We start from the raw sequence: 18,796 nt of genomic DNA, 5'->3' as shown, positions 1-18,796 counted from the left end.
GTGTGCAAGTACAGGGGCATCTCCATCCCACTTGCAGGTGAGGGTCTGGCACACACAGAGCTGAAGCAGCTTCCCTGGGCCTCACCACCACGGTGGACTGGGCTCGCTGTGTGTGCAGCCCTTATGTCACACGCTCACGCTGGCTGCCCTGTCAGACACACTGCAGGGGCCTTCCCGGCAGGTGAACACACCACCCCTCTGAAGCTGGAGCGCTCCAACGGTCTCTGATGGGAGCATTGCAGCCAGGAACTTGGCCCCAAGGCGCCTGTGATCTGTTGACAATAAATAACTGAAGGCAGAGTCCACTTGCTTTCCTGACCTGCTCACTGACCAGCTCACACCCATGTGCTCTAGTGAGTGGCCCCATCTCACCAGCGTCAGCACCTTTCCCAGGTGAGGTGGAGCCTCTAGATTCTGGAGGCCACAGATGTCAGCAGCTGACCCCCACCCCCACCTGACACCACAGCTAACTTGTCAGGCTGTTCCCATGTGAGGGAGTCCCAGCTGTCTGAATTTAGCTCAGGTGTGTTGAGCACCTACTGTGTGTAGAGCCCAGAGTAACTTCCTTAGGATGTTGCAGAGGAAAGGGGGCGTGTGCGGCCATCGGATGGCTTCCTCTGCTTAGGGCAGAGAGGGCTGGTGGCTGGCGGGAGAGCCCGTCATGGTTACGGGAGGTCTGGGAGGTTGAGGGAGCAAGGGGGCAATGGCTTTATTGGAACAGAGCTTCCACTTCATATGTATGTTACGGGGGAATGCTTTCATTTACCTAAAATTGAAAAGATTTCTGGTTTTATTTCTACCAGAATATTCCACTTACTTACACTCAAAGTCTATCATATTCTGATGAGGTCATTTCAGCAGTAAATGATGGTCTTAGCCCCACTCATGGGGGGCAGGGATGGCAGGCCCGCATGTCTACTGATGGCTGTTCCCTCTTCCTGCATGGCTCCTGTCCCGGGCTCCCTGTACCAACTGTTCTTTTGGCACCAGTCCCCAGGTACCATCTTCTCTGCCCTGTGTCTGCTCTGACATCCCACGCTCACTCATTTTCCTGCCATTCGTGAGAGGGGATGCCCTTCGTGGTTGTGCACTTGTCCCCAAACCCAAAAGCAGATGGCATCGAGCCAAGGGGTTGAACTTCTGAGTGCCCTGTTCACCTGTCACGGAGCACTGCTCACACCCATCGTATGTGCCTTTGGGAAGATGGTTCCTGCATAAGCAGAACGTCACTGGAACCCTCCAGTGTTGCCAGGCAGAGATGCTGGCCTGTGGGCAAGCTCCTTCCTTCGTCCTCGTTCTAGGCCACTACTCCCTCTCCCGCAGCAGACTGAGGACTGAGTGTCCATCAGTGGCCACGGGTAGGCTTGAAGGTGGGCAAGGGGACAGAGAATTTCCTCTGTGGGTTACCTGTGCGCCAGAGGCAGGTGGACAGGTTGGAGGCTGGGGCGACCCTCGGTGTGTGTGTCTGGTGGCTGCGTGGCAGGGGCTGCTCCAGCGTGCCTTGTGTCGCCCTTGGAGGAGGTGATGAGCCTGTAGCTGTGCAGCAGGGCTGACACAGAAGGCCACCCTCTGGGCCCAAGGACTGCCACCCAGATGGCAGCCAGGCTCGGCTTTGCTGGTTTGTTGTGGGTGTTCTAGATGCACTCTTAGACTGTGCTGTGAAATCAGTCCCGCTAGCCGGCCCCTGTGCTTCCTCCCTTTTACTTCTGCTTTATCGCTAGAGTTAGTGCCAGAGTCAGAGGTCACCACACTATAGGATCAGAGTGTCCAGACAAAAGGAATGAGTGGCTTGGAGAGGAACGCTAATGCGGTGTGCACATGCACACAGGGTTTTTCTCACTCAACAAGAAGCCCCGGGCCACTCGCCCTCCATGACACAATGACCTCGCACCGCCAGTTTCAAGGAGCAGGTGGGCTGGGGGCAGGCATCCTCTTCTGGAAGCTTCTTCCTCATAGAGTGGAAGGGCTCCCCTACCAGGCACTGCAGCCTCGTGTGTCGGGACTGCTGGCACTCAGTGTGACAGCCGATAAGCACGTGGATCTAGAAAACCTGCTGCCAACGGGCGTGCCAGTGAGGGCTGCACTCATCAGCCAGGAAGCCCTCTCCGTGTTCAGGGGACTGGGGGCAGGGGAGAGAGGGAGAAGGTGGGAAGAGCAAGGGAGAGAAGGCGGGGGGGGAGAGAGGGAAGCAAGGCTCCTTGGGGAACTGAAACCACTGGAGGGATGAGAGCAGCTCTTTAGGGTGGTGAAGCCTACAGCTACAACGTGACCTCCACTTTCAGAGACTACTTTGTTAATCAGCTTTTTTGAGGTCTGACTTACATTGAAATGCACCCATTTTAAGTTTTAGCATGGTGGGTGTGCCAGTGCCTGCAGTGGTGCCACCCCGGACACCCGTTTGCAGAGGTCCTCAGGCTTTTGTATGACTGTGTGGGAGAGCCTCCTGGTCTGGGTGTCTGGGGGGAAGAGGCTCGCCGTTGCTGTAAGGACAGGTCACCTCAGGGCAGGAGCCCAGCCTGGCCGGGCACAGGGGGCAAGTGACGGGAAGGGCGGACATTGCAATCCAGTGTGTTCCTCCCTGCTAGCACCCCCTTTGCAGGACTGGTGTGAACCAGTTTCTTCCAACTGCCTCCAGCGCTGGCAGGGTTTGCGGCTATGCATGCATTTGTCCCAGCCAATTGAAAATCACCTGGAGTTTTATTCTGAGCACAAAAGAAGGTCAGAGAGAGGAGGCCTGATAGGAGCGATTGCCCCCCTTCCCCAGAGGGGAGGGCAGGCTGGACGAAGCCCCTGCTGCCTTTGTCTTCTGGCTCTGTGCTCTGCGTCCACTGCTGGAGAGGCCTTTCTGCATTTCCTTGGTAGGGTGGGCAGCTGAGCAATGCTGTCCAGGCTGCCCAGTGACCGTGTCCCTGTGGCCTGGCTGTCCTGGCACTCAGGGCAGCATGCTATGGCTCTTGCCTCACTGTTACCTTGGAGGGGCTCCTTCTGGGCCAGGCCCTCGGTCACTGGAGGCCTGGATGGCAGCCAGGGTGAGCCCTGGTCCAGAGCCACTCCCCAGCTGCAGGGGCTCGCTCACATGTGCTAGAAAGCCCCATGGATCAGAAGTATGTAGAGCGTCCAGCAGGTCAGCTCCTTGTGTCCTTTTACTGAGCCAGGTGGGACCAGGGAGGCAGCCTTACCTTCCCTAGGGAGACAATACTCAGGTGGCCCCTGTTTCCCTCCAGAGATGAAGGCAACTGCCTTCCCTGGTGGACATGCTGCCTCTCACCTGTCTGGGTGTCAGCAGCACCAGTTTGACAGGGGAGGGGTGAGAGGTTGGCCCCGGGCCCCTGAGTCCCAGATTGCAGAGAGGCCCCCTCCCCACTCCGCTGTCAGTTTTTGTGGGAGGAGAGGGTTCACAGCGGCATTAAGGCAGGTGCCAGGGGAGAGCCCCGCATCTCTCTCCCATCAGCTGGCACACTGCAAATTAGCCAGAAAGGCAAAAACAGTAATATCTGGACTAATTAGTAAAAATATCTTAAAATTGTTGACATATAAAATCACATAAAGTGTACAGTTCGGCGTTGGACAGCCATCCTGCTGAGGGTTTGAATTTTTTTTATTACCTTTTTGGAACCCAAAAGTAATTGTGTACATATAGTAGAATGATTTAAATATTCTGCAAAGCTTTGTCAGAAGCAGTGGTAGGGAAAGGCCAGTCCTCCCCACATGAGGCAGTGCTCCAGGCCTCCCCTGGTGATGAGCTTATGACCAGTCATTCGGGGGGTCATGGACTCAGGTACGGCTATGTCCTGAACAGCCCTGGATCCAGCCTGCCTGAGAAAGCCAGAGGACCGTGAGGACCTGCACCATGGCGTCAGTCTCCACATGGACAACCCACACGATGCCTGTCAAGCCCCAGCCCAGCTCCTTTGGATGGTGTCTGATAGCTCCTCCTGAGAAGGCGAGCACAGAAGTCCAGCGACATTTGTCAGGAGTCTAAATCAGCTTATTGACAGAAGAACCTCAGAAACTGAGGAAAGAACATTTTCATGTCTCTGAACTTACTGGGTTTCAATAGTGTTCTTTTTTCCAAAGGAATTTTATTAAGCCTTTATTTCTCTGAGCTCTGAAATTTTTTTAATCTCTTATCCATGTATGAGATGATAAACCATCATAGCTCACGACATTTCTGTAAGTTGCAAATTGAAGCATCCAAGCACAGAACACCCGAGAACAGAAGGACATAGTAAAAGAGATCATGTTCACCCAGAGGAAATCGGGGCAGCAGTCCTGCCGGGGAAATTCTTGTTGCCTACAGTTACGTTCTAAGTGTCTTTAACCGCTTGCTTTGATCTTTACGACAGACCTTTGAGGAGTATAGATGTGTGTCCTCTTATGATGACCGAGCACAGAAAGTTAGGTGACTCGCCCATATGTCGGGGCTGAGAGACCCTGGTTCTGTCTGTGAGTACGCCCACCTCCAGGGGTCACTAAGGAAGCATGGCAAGCTTCCAGATACGGGTCTTGGATGCCTTACAAGGCACCTCCAGGACTGTGCCCACCCTCTGGGTCTGGAGAGACCGTTGGAATGCTCAGTCCCTCTCAGGTGGTCCTGTCAGGACATCTGCACACCAGGGCCAGGAGCACTGGTCTTCCAGATGACTGGGCCCAGGCCAAATGGGGTGGGAAGGACTCTGCCACGGAGGCAGTTGGCAGGCCATGTCATGTAGCAGAGCTGTGCAACCATGGGCCTTTGGGGGTTTGATGGAAGGGCAGTGTCACGTCCTCTATGTCTTAGGCATCCCAAGGGAATAATGGAAGCAGGGCCCCATCCTTTAGGGGTGGAATCAGGCCGTTGGCCCAGCCAGCCTGCTGGTGGGCAGATACATCCAGGACATGACCTGCCTGCCAAGAATGCTGCTCTTTTGGGCTAAAAGTGGGTCCTACATCCTAGGTGAGCCATGGGGTAACACAAGTTCCTTCTTTGTCTTTAGTCATGGGACATTTTTTTCCGAAACACCAATGCTGGAGCGCCCCCAGGCACTGCCTACCAGAGCCCACTTCCCCTGAGCCCAGGCTCCCTGTCTGCAATGGCCCGAGCACAACCCCTGGTGGAAGCCCAGCCCAACGTGGACAAGCTGGTGGAGGATCACCTGGCGGTGCAGTCTCTCATCAGAGCCTACCAGGTAAGGTGGTGCTGGCCAGCTGGCAGTACATCAGTGACAGAGGGTGCCCCGACTAAAATGTCATATAACCTGCACCCCCAGCAACCATGGGCACACCCTCCCTGCCCAGGAGCCTGGGGAGACAAAAATTAAATCTGCCAGACTTTCTGACCCTGCTTGAGCACATTCTCTGCCACATGTAGCACCTGCCCTGCAAAGAGCTCCTTATGTCTTTCCATAAGTCGACAAGAAAAATTTGTGGGCAGGGAAAGACAGTCATTGCTGGGTGTCAAGGGGGCTGCCGGTCACCAGGAGGGATCAGTGACCAGAAGGGCGCTCGCCCTTCTCAATCGCTAGCACCCAGATATGACAAGAGAAAATGAACCCATAGAGTTCAGGATGGAAGCAGGGCCCATGGATGTGTGTGAGAGACGGATGAAGGGCAGGGCGGTCTCCAGGAGGGTTCCAGTTAGCAGTTCACACCATCGGAGGGCTGCTGGACAGGACAAGTGGGACTCCCCCGACCTTTCTCTGCCTGCTGGGGAACAGCCAAGAATTCAGACCTGAACACCTGGTCTGAGAGTAGCTCTGAGGGCAGGAGGAACAATCAGGCCTGCGGGACCACTTCTGGGGCCCCCTGCCACCTCCTCTCCCTTGGATCACACAGAGTTCTCTCTTTCCTGGGCACATTTCCAGGAGACGCCACAGGTCGGGGCAGGTGGCACAGGGCAGGGTGGTGGGTCGTGGTGAGGAGACACACTCCGAGCTCCATGGCCCACACGGCCATGTGTTCTGGAGCGTTGTTCAGGGGGCATTTCTGCAGGAAGGAGGTGCATTGGGTGGCTTCTGACTGTGGCCTACCTCATGCAGCCTCAGTAACTCCACGCAGTCCCAGGTCCTCCTCAGCAGCTATGCCTTCTCAAACGGCTAGCAAACAATTGTGGGTAAAAGCCAGCACCTAAAGCTGGGAGGGACTTACTTCCTCCTTTTGCTTCTTAGGCAGTTCAGGTCAGATGCCGAAGCCCCTGCACCCCCACGGCGGACGGGAGGCATCCCCGCCACTCCCTTCCTTGGGGGTGCTGATGTCCTAAGCTGCATGACCCCACGCAGGTGTGAGCCTCCAGCATGTCCCACTTCATGTATCCAGGGAAACTACGAGGATGCCCAGAACTGGGTCCTCTTGAGCTGCCTGGTGTACTGTGACCTGAGCTCATCTCTTTTTACAAGCACAAGAGTGCTTTTACAGTAAAATATTCAAAGGCTTTTTTTTTTTTTTAACTAATTTTGTTACTTTGGGTTCAAGTCTGATCAAGTGTAACTTTTCCCCCCCCCACAGCCCGCGGGTCCTGCTTAACAACTGCTTGTGTTATTGCTTCCAGGTCAGGGGTCACCACATTGCAAAACTTGATCCTCTCGGAATTAGTTGTGTAAATTTTGATGATGCTCCGGTAACTGTTTCTTCAAACGTGGGTGAGAATTAATCTGTAAATGCTAATTTAATGTAATTTTACTTTTTTTTTACCCCTTCCCTCTTTTTTTTCTCCTGTCCTTTTGTGTGTGTCCCCTCCCTCGCTGGCCCGTTCGTAGATACGAGGGCACCATGTAGCGCAGCTGGACCCCCTGGGGATTTTGGACGCCGATCTGGACTCGTCCGTGCCCGCTGACATTATCTCATCCACAGACAAACTTGGTGAGGGTCTGGGAGCGGCCAGCGCTGCGCTGCTTAGCTGCTCTGTGTCACGGCTGTGACAGCCAGGATGTCCTCAGATGGAAGGGAAAGGCTCTTAAGTTTCCTTCGTTATGATCACTTGAAATTTAGCATGTTTGGGGCAAGTTACTTTTATCCCAGCTTTCAGCCAGGCTGTATGAGCTCAATTGTCAAAGCCTCAAAATTGGAGAGTAAAACTGGGGGCACACAAGGTTTGTGGCCGAGATATAAAGGTGACCTCCCTGGGTAGGTGGGTCACATGACATTCCAGGCGTCCACTCTGGTGGCTTGGTACCCAAATACCAGTGCGGCACGGCCTGTGCCCCGACAAGGCCTGCCTTTAACAGGCAAAAGGCCGAAGTGTGCTGTGCACTGGGTGTCAATTCGTAAGCGCTGGTGATCACACTGAGGAAGGAAACTTTGGAAGGCATCCCAGCACACAGGGAGGTACGTGGCATGCAGGCAGTTGCTGTCACGCATCCCCACTGCCGCCGTGCAGCACAGGGGCGCGGCCAGGCTCACCCCACAGCTGCTTTCTCAAGTTAATCTGCTCTCAGTCACTGTGCCACTAACCTGTGCTGAGATGACTGATCTGAAGATGGCCAAGTGTCCAGCAGACACCCATGCATGCTAATGAAACTGACAATTGCCTACATGCCTAATGCTGTTCTTTGCGAGGGGATGGACTCGCCTCCTCCAGTGATGGTCTCTAACACTCAGGGACGCCCCAGCACCTGGTTGGCATCCCTAGGCTGTGGCAGGGGTGGTCAGGCTCGAGCCAGGTAAGGCTAGGTTTCAGATGGCGTTGCTCCAAGGCCAGTGTTAGCTAGCAGTCTTGCTGCCCTGTTCACTGGAGAAACACTGCTGGGTGGTCCAGGGCTGCCTCCCCTTTTCATCCTTACCACACAGCCCCAGCAGCACCTAGGCCCCACACAACCTGTGCCTGGCTGTCCTGCAGCCCCTCAGCGGCCCATCCGTGTGTTGAAGGCAGGGCAGAGCCCCCATCTGGACAGCTGTAGGCCTGGGGCCTCTCTGGAGAAGGCTCCAAGGCTAGTGCTCCCATACACAGTGAAGCATTGTACATACGGGAAAAGAGTACAGGAGGTAGGGGTCGCCTTTTGCCACCCAAAACTGCATCTCCCCAGTGGCATACATGGTCACCAATTTCTTGGTATTAAAATGGATGTTTTTTCATGGTTCTCAGCTTTCATGAGAACTTCAGGGGAGGGGAGTGCGAAGCTTTGCTCTGTCTCACATGAGACTGGGCAGGGCAGAGCCACAGGCCACAGGCACCGGCAGAGGTTGCTTAGCGGTTGCTTAGAGCCTGGCTGGTCTGTGGAGAGGGGGACACCTGGTGGCACTCCAGCATCTCCATCCCAGCGCTGCTTGAGGGCAGAGGCAGGAGTGGGGAAGGACCTCCATCATTCTTCCCAGTGCTTTCCTGGCCACCGTGATCCCTTCCATCCCCTCCTAGAGTAGTGTCCCCAAGGATTTGTACTTCTTTGGGGATCAGCCTCACCACGGTAAGGGTGAAAGGGTCAGAGGACATGATGCCCTAGGAGGGCCACACAGAGGTGGCCTCAGAGCCCCCCCAGCTCACTTGGGACAGAGAAGCTGCCCCTTCTGGCCTGGGGCCTTTCAGAACCACCAGGAGAAAGTCAGGGAGTAGCCCCTGCTTTGCAGAGGAAAGTGTATTTTCATCCTGAGAATTTGAAATAGTTGTGATGAATTATTTTTTTAGATGTAAGAAATGGAAATAGTGAATTTGCAGGAAAATTAGTTTGAAGTGTATCTCACCTCTGGTGCATGCAAGTCTTTGGGAAAATAGCTGGTCCAACCCGACTGCTGCTCATGGGCCTGGTCACTTCTGGATGTTTCCATACCCCTCACCTCCTCTGGGCCACGGGCCTGGCCTCAGAGGTGGCTTCCCGGGTGGGACCCTGGGCCCTTTCCAGGACCAGCTGTGTGCCTGCATCTCCTCATCTGTAAAGCTATTTCAGAATTAAACTCCGTAGAACAGTGCCTGGAGCTTCCTAAGCTCCATGAAGGTCTGAGTTAGTGCAGTCATTAACAGTATTTAGAGATATGAAGCTGCCATGTTCTCTGGTAACGAGATAAATCCAGAAACCGAGGGATGGAGCAAGCAGCACAGGGTCACACCAGAGTTGGTGGTGGTGAGGGAGCCCGGGAGCTGGGGCCAGAGCAGAGTGGCCTGCATGTTCTGCATGGAGCCTAGGTCCCTCTCATGCCCCCTCTGTGCTGACCTCCCCTTCTCCCTGTGGATACAAGCACAATTTCTCTGTCCTCATGTGGGGAAACCAGGCTTGGGAGATCCTCACTCCCCGTAAGTCTGAGAGCATGTTGTACTGCTGGAGAAGCACGTGAGTGGAGGGACAGCGGTGCGTGGACGTGAGCCTTGGGCACAGGCAGCAGGCTGTCTTCCAGGGGCGCCGATGCTGGTCTACAGTGGGCTTATGTCCACTCCCAGTTTTTTAAATAAGGTAGATTGTATAAAATCATTTCTGTTCAGCTCTTGACTTCTGACTAGTTTTGAGAAGGTTAGGAATTACTGGCCCAGGGTCCCTACCCTAATGTCACACACATTCTCCTGGCCCCCAAAGTGGCAGGGAAAGATGATTCCCAGGCAGGCTCTTACTGCGCACTGAGTCGGCAGGTGTGTGGCACTCCTGGGCAGCCAGGGTGGCTGGGATCACCAGCAGATGTGACGTGTGCATGGAACATAACTGCCCATGAACCAGAAACATTGTTGAGGTGTGATTATTTTAATGAAGATTTTACATTTAAGCTAACGTTAGTACAATTTCTCAGCAGGTCCATAATTGGGTGGATGATGACTAGGAATAGGGTACCGTTTCCCTGGGTGTGTTGTGTTGGGTTCCAGATGGGCCCAGAAACACATCTTCATCTGTACCAGGCTGTACCGTCAACCCCACACCTGTGGAGGAGGGTGGGAAGCTCAACATAAGATGCCTGAGCACACATTCCACCTTGACTTCCTCAGGAGGTCCGGACAGGATTGGGTTTTCTAGTGAGGCCTTTCTGGTTGACCCTAAGTTAGGGTTAGGGTGCATCTGTTGATGGAAAGATCCAGAGTCCTATGGGGTCAGGGTCATTGCCGTCTTCATTACAGACAAACTGGATGAAAGCACACCTGTGTCCTGTGCGGACATGCAGCACTTGCTTTGTTCAGGTGGGGAGGCAGCTGGGCCACCCTTGACTCATCTGGGATGTGCAGCAAAGTCCCACTGACCTGCCTTCTGTGTCTTGCTTTCAAATTCAGCGCATGAATTACACTCCAACGTCAGAGTGCCGGCGCCTGTGCTCCTGGGTAGATACGCAGTGTGATTGCTCACGGAGACAGAGGTGGTGGGGGGTTTACTGTAATGTGAGATTTAAATGTAATTAAAGGGGAACTTGAACAAATTCTGTAGATCACAGGGAGGAAACTGATGCTTCTGCTGTTTGCCCTCAGTGTTTGCACGCAGCCAGTTGTAGGAAACAAGCTTGAGCTTAAGTCCAGGCCCACTTTGGAGGTCCTGTGGGCTCAGCGCCAGAGCAGTGCAGGAGAGCCCATGCGGCCATCAAGCGAGCCCCGTGAGCTTTTTGGTTTCCCGGTACATGCAGGTGAGGTCCGTGCTGCGGCCGAGGAGTGTACAGTAGCAGCACTGCGTCTGAATAAAAAATACTTCACGCTAAAGCACACCATCATCTGAAGTCATCTGAGCTGTCAGGGTCATCGCATGACAGGCCACTGTAGCACATAGGATAATAGCGAAAAGTTTAGAATAGTGCAAGAATTACCAAAATGTAACACAGAGACAGGAAGTGAGCAAATGCTGTGGAGAAGTGGGGCGATGGGCGTGCTGGATGCAGGGTTGTCACAAATTTGTAAATCGCTAAAATTTGTAAGAAAAACAAACAAAAACCCGACAAAAACTCAATATCTGTGAAGGACGACGAAGCAAGGTGTGTCTGTCATTAAAAAGCCAATTCAGTAGTCCAAAATCATGGCAGTGCTTTGAGCACATCAGTGGATTAGCTCATTCCAGCGTGGCAGGGGCTGGAGTCTCGCCCCTGACCCTGTGTGTCACCAGGCCACTTCTCCCTGGATGGCTGGGGAAAATAGCTAAAAATAGAATTGGTTTTTAGCCTGCTTTCCTAATTTCAGAGCAGTAGAGAGCAGTGCACTTGACACCTGTGGGCTACCACATGCAGTGCCACCAAACACCTGAGTGAAACGCTGGGGACCGGGCCAGCATGCCATGCACAGGGGTCCTCCTGGATGCCCAGGTGTGCCTGGGGGCAGCATGGCTGAACCACAGCCACCTCATGTCTGTAGCAGTGTCGTGCACTCACCACGGAGTAACGTGCAGGCCGTGGGGATCCCTCTGTGCTTTCTGGGGTGACGGCCAGAACACCCCTGTTCTTTTCACTCACCTTTAGTCTGTGTCTTTTATTCACGTTTCATTTTAAAACTACAAGGAAGTACAGACAAAAAGGCTTCATATAATCAGTACACAGAGTGAACAGATATAAACATTTCAAGACCTTTCACATGTTGCCTGTGGATTTTTTGACACATAGGGCACGCTTGCATTCCCTTTGGGGCGGGACATGGTCCTCCGTCTTCATTCTGAGGCTCGAAAGAAAAACAGGAAGATTCTTTATTCTTGCCCTTGAGCACAGCATCCACACTTCTCTGCCAAAATTGGATGATATGTTGTCTAAGAGCCACTGGCTCCGCAGTCTTTGCTGGGTGCTGCTGTCCTCATGGGTGAGGAGGAGGGCTTGCCTGCCCAAGCAAGGGGGCCTGCCTCCTCTGACTTGGATCTCTTGCTCTCAACCTCCGAGGCAGTGTGTGCTGGCCTTCCTCTGCCCTCCCAGGGCAGGGAGCAGCTGCAGGGACAGTGAGCATGCCCCAACCACTCAGCTATCAACCCTTGTGTGCCTCGTCACCAAGAACCTCCCGGCCCCAGCCCCTGGGCTCACATTCCTGGGAGAGCAGCGCCAGGGGAAGGACGGTGCTGGCATGTGTCCAAATGAACACCTTGGCTTTCAGCAATGGCCTGGAAAGCATCCAGGAATGGTACAGTGCCCTGAAAAGCTTGCAGCAGGAGGACCAAGGGCAGCCCTCGGGGGGTTCTGTGCAGCCAAGCTCCCTCCCAGTTCTGCATTGTCACTGAGGGGAGACCAAGGACCCACCTCTGTCCTTTAGACCTCATCAGAACCTGAGGTTTAGGGTGTAGTTCGTTGCTCCGGTTCTGAGGATGGTCCGCTAGCAATTAGGCCTTTTCATTTTGTGTTCCCTGGTTTTCTCACCCGAAGTGGGCTGAGTGGGGTAGGTTGGTTTCCCAGCAGAGCTCTGTGTCAGTGCCTTCCTCAGGATGGGGAAGCCAGGTGGTCTTTCCCGTATCAGGAAATAGCATGTCCCTCCTTTAGGCTCCCCTCATTCCAGCTGTTCCCGAGCAGCTCCCACCCTAACCCCAGTCTCTGTCAGCCCCCGAGCCCACTCTGTTCCCTTTCAGTGTCTGTCTGTGTGGCAGTGTCTGTGCCCCCCGCCCCCGTGACCGCGGTGACGGTGCAGGGTTGGGATGTCTGGGTGTTTAACTAACTCTCGCTGTCTTTTTCCTTCTGCGCTCACCCACGCCACCCACTCTGCCTCTCAGACCTTGCAGTGTTCAAGGAACGACTCCGAATGCTAACAGTAGGAGGTAGGAAAATAATGCGCCTTTCACCTTTCTGGAGCTGAGGACTTCATTGGAACAGGGATGTGCAACTTTTCCCAGCATGTGATTGGGGGAAAGTTGACTGTTAATTGTACTGAAGTGCATTGTCCTGTCATTCATCTGTCACCCAGCAGGGAGAGCCACATCTGTGTCATTTCCGTTTCTGTCCATTCTCACCTGCCATGCGTCTCACCACCGCTTCGCTAAGCTCATCTCTAGTGCAGGTGTTTGGATCTCCTGCCTGGCTGGTGAGCGCCCCAAGGCCACACAGCGTTCTGCATGTCAGCTCACCCTCTCCTCCACCTTCTGCGCTGTGCCTTTGACTGGGCTCCGGATTCTCTCAGATTCTGCTTCCTGGGCAGTTTGACGAGTTCTCTTTTGACCCTCCTGTGTTTGAAGGACAACTTGACAACAATCGATAAAAACTTATTTCCCTAAGTAAGGAATCCTCAGTGACCTGGGGTTCTGGGCAAAGTACTTTTGAGGAATTCAGAGTGAGGTGCTGAGGCCATCTGCCTGTTGTCATTACCCTGGTGGCCAGTCTTCCCTCCATGCCCTGTGGCCCTGAGAAGTTCTCTTTTTCTTCCATCTTACCATAGCTGTGAGACCCCAGTTTTGATGATACTTTTTTTTTTGTTTGTTTGTTTTTAATTTTTTTTTATTTATTTATGATAGTCACACAGAGAGAGAGAGAGAGGCAGAGACACAGGCTGAGGGAGAAGCAGGCTCCATGCACCGGGAGCCCGACGTGGGATTCGATCCCGGGTCTCCAGGATCGCGCCCTGGGCCAAAGGCAGGCACCAAACCGCTGCGCCACCCAGGGATCCCTTGATGATACTTTTTGTTTTGAGATCATCATAGATTCATATGCAGTTGGAACAACTCACAGGGAAACCTGTGCCTCATGCCTAGCAGCTGGTCCCCTGGTGTAACATCTTGCAAAGATAGCACATTGATAGCACAGGGGCACCTCATCACCGGAGGGGGGGGGGTGGAGTTTCCTGAGCCACACCCACTTCCCCTGCATCCTGTTCCCATTTAACCCCTGGCAGACCTATCCTGGGCCCCATTTCTATAATTCCTCAGTGAAAGAATATTCTGCAGTGGAATCACAGTATGTAACATTTTGTAATCAGCAGTTTTTAGTCAACGTGATTTTTCTGGAGTTTGAGCCCAGGAGGCTTTTTAACACTGGTTTATCCCTTCTTGCTGGGCAGGACTCCCTACCATGGGTGTCCCACACTTGTTTCCAGTCTTCATTTGGAGGACCTTTGTATTATTCCCATTCTTTGGCTAGTACCATCTTTTGCTGAACAAAATTTTAAATTCTGATGATGTCTAGTTTGTCGCTTTTCCCTTTTATGGATTTTGCTTTTGTAGTGAAGCCTAAGATCCCAAAAATTTTCTCTTGTGTATTTTTTTTAAGATTTATTTGTATTTATTTATTTTAGAGAGAGAGTGATTGGGGGAGGGGCAGAGGCAGAAGGAGAGACTATCTTAAGCAGACTCCACACCCAACACAGAGCCCAATGCAGGGCTGGATCTCACAACCTGGAGGTTATGACCTGAGCCGAAGTCAAGAGTTGGCCACTTAACCTTCTGAGCCAACCAGGCATCCCTCTTAAGTATTTTTTAAATGATTTCTCTGGTTTTCCATTTTACATTTAAATCTATGATCCTTTTAGAGTTAATTTCTGTATAAAACCTGAAGTTTAGGTCAAGGTTGTTTTTTGCTTTTGTTTTTTGCTTATGGATGTCCAGTTGCCCAACACCTGGAAGGTTTGTGTTCCTTCTGGGGTTTTTTGTTTGTTTGTTTTTTAAGATTTTATTTATTTATTCATGAGAGACACAGAGAAGAGAGAGGCAGAGACATAGGCAGAGAGAGAAGCAGGCTCCATGCAGGGAGCCCGATGTGGGAATCGATCCTGGGACTCCAGGACCATGCCCTGGGCCAAAGGCAGATGCTCAACCACTGAGTGAACTCAGGATCCCCTGTGTTCCTTCTACTGAACTGCTTTCTCACTTTTGTCAAAAATCAGTTGGACTGACTTGCACCGGTCTAGTCCTGGATTCTCGATCATTTTCTATAGTCTGTGTCTGTTCTTTAACCACTTTCACTCTCTTTGTTACCATAGCTACCAAGCTTTATTTTCCTGCTTCAGAACTGTTGTGGCTATTGTAGGGCCTTTCTCTTTCCAGACAAATTTGAGAAAAGGTTTGTTTGTGTTTACAAAACAACTTGCTGACATTTTGGTAACAATGGTACTAAACCTCCAGATCAGTTTAAGAGAATTGGCATGTTCACTCCATTGCTTCCCAATCCATGAACATAGTATGCCTCTCCATTTATTTAGATCTGTTTTGATTGCTTTCATCAGCTTTTTGTAGTTTTAGTTTATAAGCTCTGTACATGCTTTGTTAATGTTTATACCCAGATTCTTTTTCTTTTTAATTTTAGTGTCAATGTATCATTACTAATATCTAGAAATACAGTTGATATTTGTATTTATGTTGTATCCTGTGGCCTTACTGAGCTGACTTATTCGAGGACTTTTTTTTTAGTAGATTCCTTAGGATTTTCTGCGTAGATAATCCTGTCATCTGACAAGAGGAACAATTATTTCTTCCTTTTTAACCTGTGTGCCTTGTATTTCCTTTTCATGCCTAATTGTCTTGGCTAGAACTTTTAGCACTGTGCTGAGTAAGAGTGCTGAGAATGTACATCTTTGCCTCATTTCTGATCTTGGAGGAAAACTCTCAGTCTTTCATCACCAAGTATAATATTAGCTGTAGATTTTTTATAGATGTTCTTTATCAAGTTGAAGTTCCCTTCTATTCCTTTGCTAATTTTTATTTTGAAGAAGTGTGAATTTTTTTTGTATCTGTTGATAACGGTTGTGTGATTTTTCTTCTTTATCCTGATAGTATGGCAGATTACACTGATTGATTTTCAAATATTGAACCAGCCTTGTATCGTTGGAATTAACTTCACTTGGTTGTGGTGCGTAATTCTTTTTAAATATTACTGCAACTACATTTTCTTTCATCTATATTAATGAGGGATATTGGTCTGTAATTTTCTTTTTTCAACCATCTTTTGCCATTCATATCAGGGAAGTTCTAACTTCATAAAATGAGTTTTTTTTTTCTTTTCTGTTTTCTTTTTATTTATTTTATTTTATTTTTTTTTTTTTAGAAATTTATTTATTTACTCATAAGAGATACACAGAGAGAGAGGCAGAGACACAGGCAGAGGAAGAAGCAGGGAGCCTGATACTCAATCCGGGATCCTGGGATCTTGCCCTGAGCCGAAGGCAGATGCTCAACTGCTGAGCCACCCAGGCATCCCTCTGTTTTCTATTTTGAGAGAGATTTTGTAGAGCTGGTGTTAACTCTTCTTTTAAGCATTTGGTAGGTTCTCCAACAAAACCATGTGGGTTTGGAGATTCCTTTTTCAGAAGCTTTTTATTTATGAATTCAGTATCTTTAATAGTTGTAGAGCCATTGCAGATTATCTGTTTCATATTGGGTGAGTAGTGGCAGTTTGTATTGTTCTAGGAATGGTTCGTTTCATCTGAGTTGTCAAATGTGTGTATATATAGAGTTGTCCATAGTATTCCCTTAGTATCTTGTTGACCCTGCAGGGTCTGTATTGCTATCCTGTTTTGTTCTTGATATTGGTAATTTGTCTCTTTTTCTTTGTTAGTCTTGTTAGAGATTTGTCAGTGTTACTGATCTTTTTAGAGAACCAGCTCCTTGTTTCATTGATTTTTCTCTATTTTGGTGCTTACAGTTTCAATAGATTTCTGCTCTTTAGTATTTCCTTACTTCTGTTTTCTGCATGGTTTTTCCCTCTCATTTATTAGGGTCTTGTGGTGAGAGCTTAGATTATTAATTTGGGATTTTCCTCTGTTTTTTTTTTTATATATATTTTATTTATTTATTTAGACACAAAGAGAGAAGAGGAGAGAGGGAAGGAGAAAGAGAGAGCACGCACGGGGCAGAGGGAGAGGGAGAATCCCAAGCAGATTCCAGCTGAGCTTAGAGCCTGACACGGGGCCCAATCTCACAACCCTGAGAACATGACCTGAGTCGAAGTAAAGAGTCAGACACTTAACTGACTGAGCCATTTGGATACCTTGAGACATTTCCTCTCTTGTGATGTGTATAACTGCTATAAATTTCCCTCGGGGAACTGCTTTAGCTGTTCCACAAAGTTTGGTATGTTGTATTTTCATTTTCATGCAGTTCAGTGTATTGGTATCCTTTAATACTTCCTCTGTGACCATGGATTATTTAGGAGTGTGTTTCATTTCCAATAATTTGGAGATATTCCTTATGTCTTTCTGTTATTGATTTCTTATCACTCTGATTAGAGAGTGCACTCTGTGATTTCAATTCTGCTAAACTTGTTGAGGATTTTGTATGGCCCAGTGAATTATCTGTCTTGGTTTATGTTTCATGGGCACTTGGAAGAATGTATATTCTGTTACTTTTGGGTGAAGTGTTCTGTAAACGCCCATCGGTACCAAATTGATGGGATTTTGTTGTTTTTTGTTTGCTTTTAACTGATGGTTGTTGAGTCCTTCTACATCCTTGGCAATTTTTCTATTTACTTTTTCAATGAGTTACTGAGAGAAGAGTTGAAGTCTCCGACTGTAGCTATGGGTTTCTCTGTTTCTTCTTTCTATCCTCAATTTTTGGTTTACAAACTTTGTAGCTTCATCACTGGGTGCATGTACAGTTGGGCTTGCTGTGTCTTCTAGATGGATTCATCTATTTTCATCATGTAATGCCCCGTGTCTAGTAATTTTCTTTGCTCTGATATCTGCTTTATCTGATAATAATCGAGCCACCTCTGCTTTTGATTGTGTTTATATGATGTTTCTTTCCATCCTTTTACTTTTAGTCTGCCTATGTCATTATATTTGAAGGGAGTTTCTTATAGACAACCATATAGTTGGGTCTTTTTTTTTTTTAATCCACTATGCCAACCTTTGTCTTCCTTTTTTTTTCTTTTAATTTTTTTTTATTTATGATAGTCACAGAGAGAGAGAGAGAGGCAGAGACACAGGCAGAGGGAGAAGCAGGCTCCATGCACCGGGAGCCTGACGTGGGACTCGATCCCGGGTCTCCAGGATCGCGCCCTGGGCCAAAGGCAGGCGCCAAACCGCTGCGCCACCCAGGGATCCCCTAACCTTTGTCTTCTAATTGGCATATTTAGATTATTTACATCTAATGTCATTATTGATATGCTAGGGCTTAAGTCTAACATCTAGTGTTTTATTTGTCCTCTTTTTCGTTTCTCTGCCTTTTTCCTGACTTCATCTAGGTTTTTAAGCCTATATTTTAGAATTCTGATTTTACTTACATATAGTATTTTTGGTCATATCTTTGTGATTTTAGTAGTTTTCAGTCTCTTTCAGATATCCATAAATCCAACTTATCACAATCTACTGGTGTCCTTGTGTGATGAGTTCAAATGATGTATAGAAAGTATACCTCTCTATATATCCCTTTACCCTCTTCATTTAAAATAAAATTATTTTAAATATTTTCTGTACATGTTTAGAACCTTAGACAGTGTCATAAGTTTGGCCTCAACCGTCAACTGTAAGTTAGAAGACCCAAGGGGAAGGGAAGTCTGCTTTATTAACCCATACTTTTTATTCCATGTTCTGTCCTAGTGGCTAAGATCCCCTCAGATGTCATTTCACTTCTTTGGAGAGAACTTTCTGTAGCCATTCCTGTAAGTGACAGACTCTCTGTTCCCTGCAACTGAGAATGCCTCCATTTCCCTTTCGTTCCTAAAGGGTGTCGTCCCTGGACACAGTTCTTTTTTTTTTTTTAAGATTATATTTATTTATGAGAGAGAGAGAGAGGCAGAGACACAGGCAGAGGGAGAAGCAGGCTTCATGCAGGGAGCCCGATGTGGGACTTGATCCCGGAACTCCAGGATCACACCCTGAGCCAAAGGCAGATGCTCAAGCACTGAGCCACCCAGGCATCCCATCACTGCTTCTTTGATCTGTGGGTGGAAGTCTCTGGCCATATGTGGGGCATTTCAGCCATGATTTTCCAGGTCCCTTTCTCAGCGTCCCTCTGTCTCCTCCCCTTCTGGGTTTGTGGGCACAAAGTCTTTTGTTCATGCTACATGTCCCCGAAGCTTTCTTCATTTTTCTCTATTTTTCAGA

At 49.6% G+C, this 18,796-nt stretch overlaps 1 protein-coding gene across 2 annotated transcripts in view; it reads left to right on the top strand.

The window, feature by feature from the left end:
- Positions 1 to 18,796, top strand: part of OGDH (oxoglutarate dehydrogenase) — a 71,451-nt gene that overhangs the window by 22,184 nt on the left and 30,471 nt on the right. The window contains exons 3-4 of one of the 2 annotated variants that reach the window (XM_055335484.1): positions 4,977 to 5,168; positions 6,735 to 6,837. In XM_055335484.1, the coding sequence (XP_055191459.1) occupies positions 4,977 to 5,168; positions 6,735 to 6,837 (295 nt within the window). Of the gene's footprint in view, positions 1 to 4,976; positions 5,169 to 6,526; positions 6,618 to 6,734; positions 6,838 to 18,796 lie in introns of both variants that reach the window. The other variant, XM_055335485.1, reaches the window with a different exon arrangement.

This window comes from Nyctereutes procyonoides, unplaced genomic scaffold, assembly GCF_905146905.1.
Source record: "Nyctereutes procyonoides isolate TBG_1078 unplaced genomic scaffold, NYPRO_anot_genome, whole genome shotgun sequence".
In the NCBI taxonomy this organism is placed as follows: Eukaryota; Metazoa; Chordata; class Mammalia; order Carnivora; family Canidae; genus Nyctereutes; species Nyctereutes procyonoides.
The sequence above is the reverse complement of the archived record's forward strand: the minus strand, read 5'-3'. Positions and strand labels throughout refer to the sequence as shown.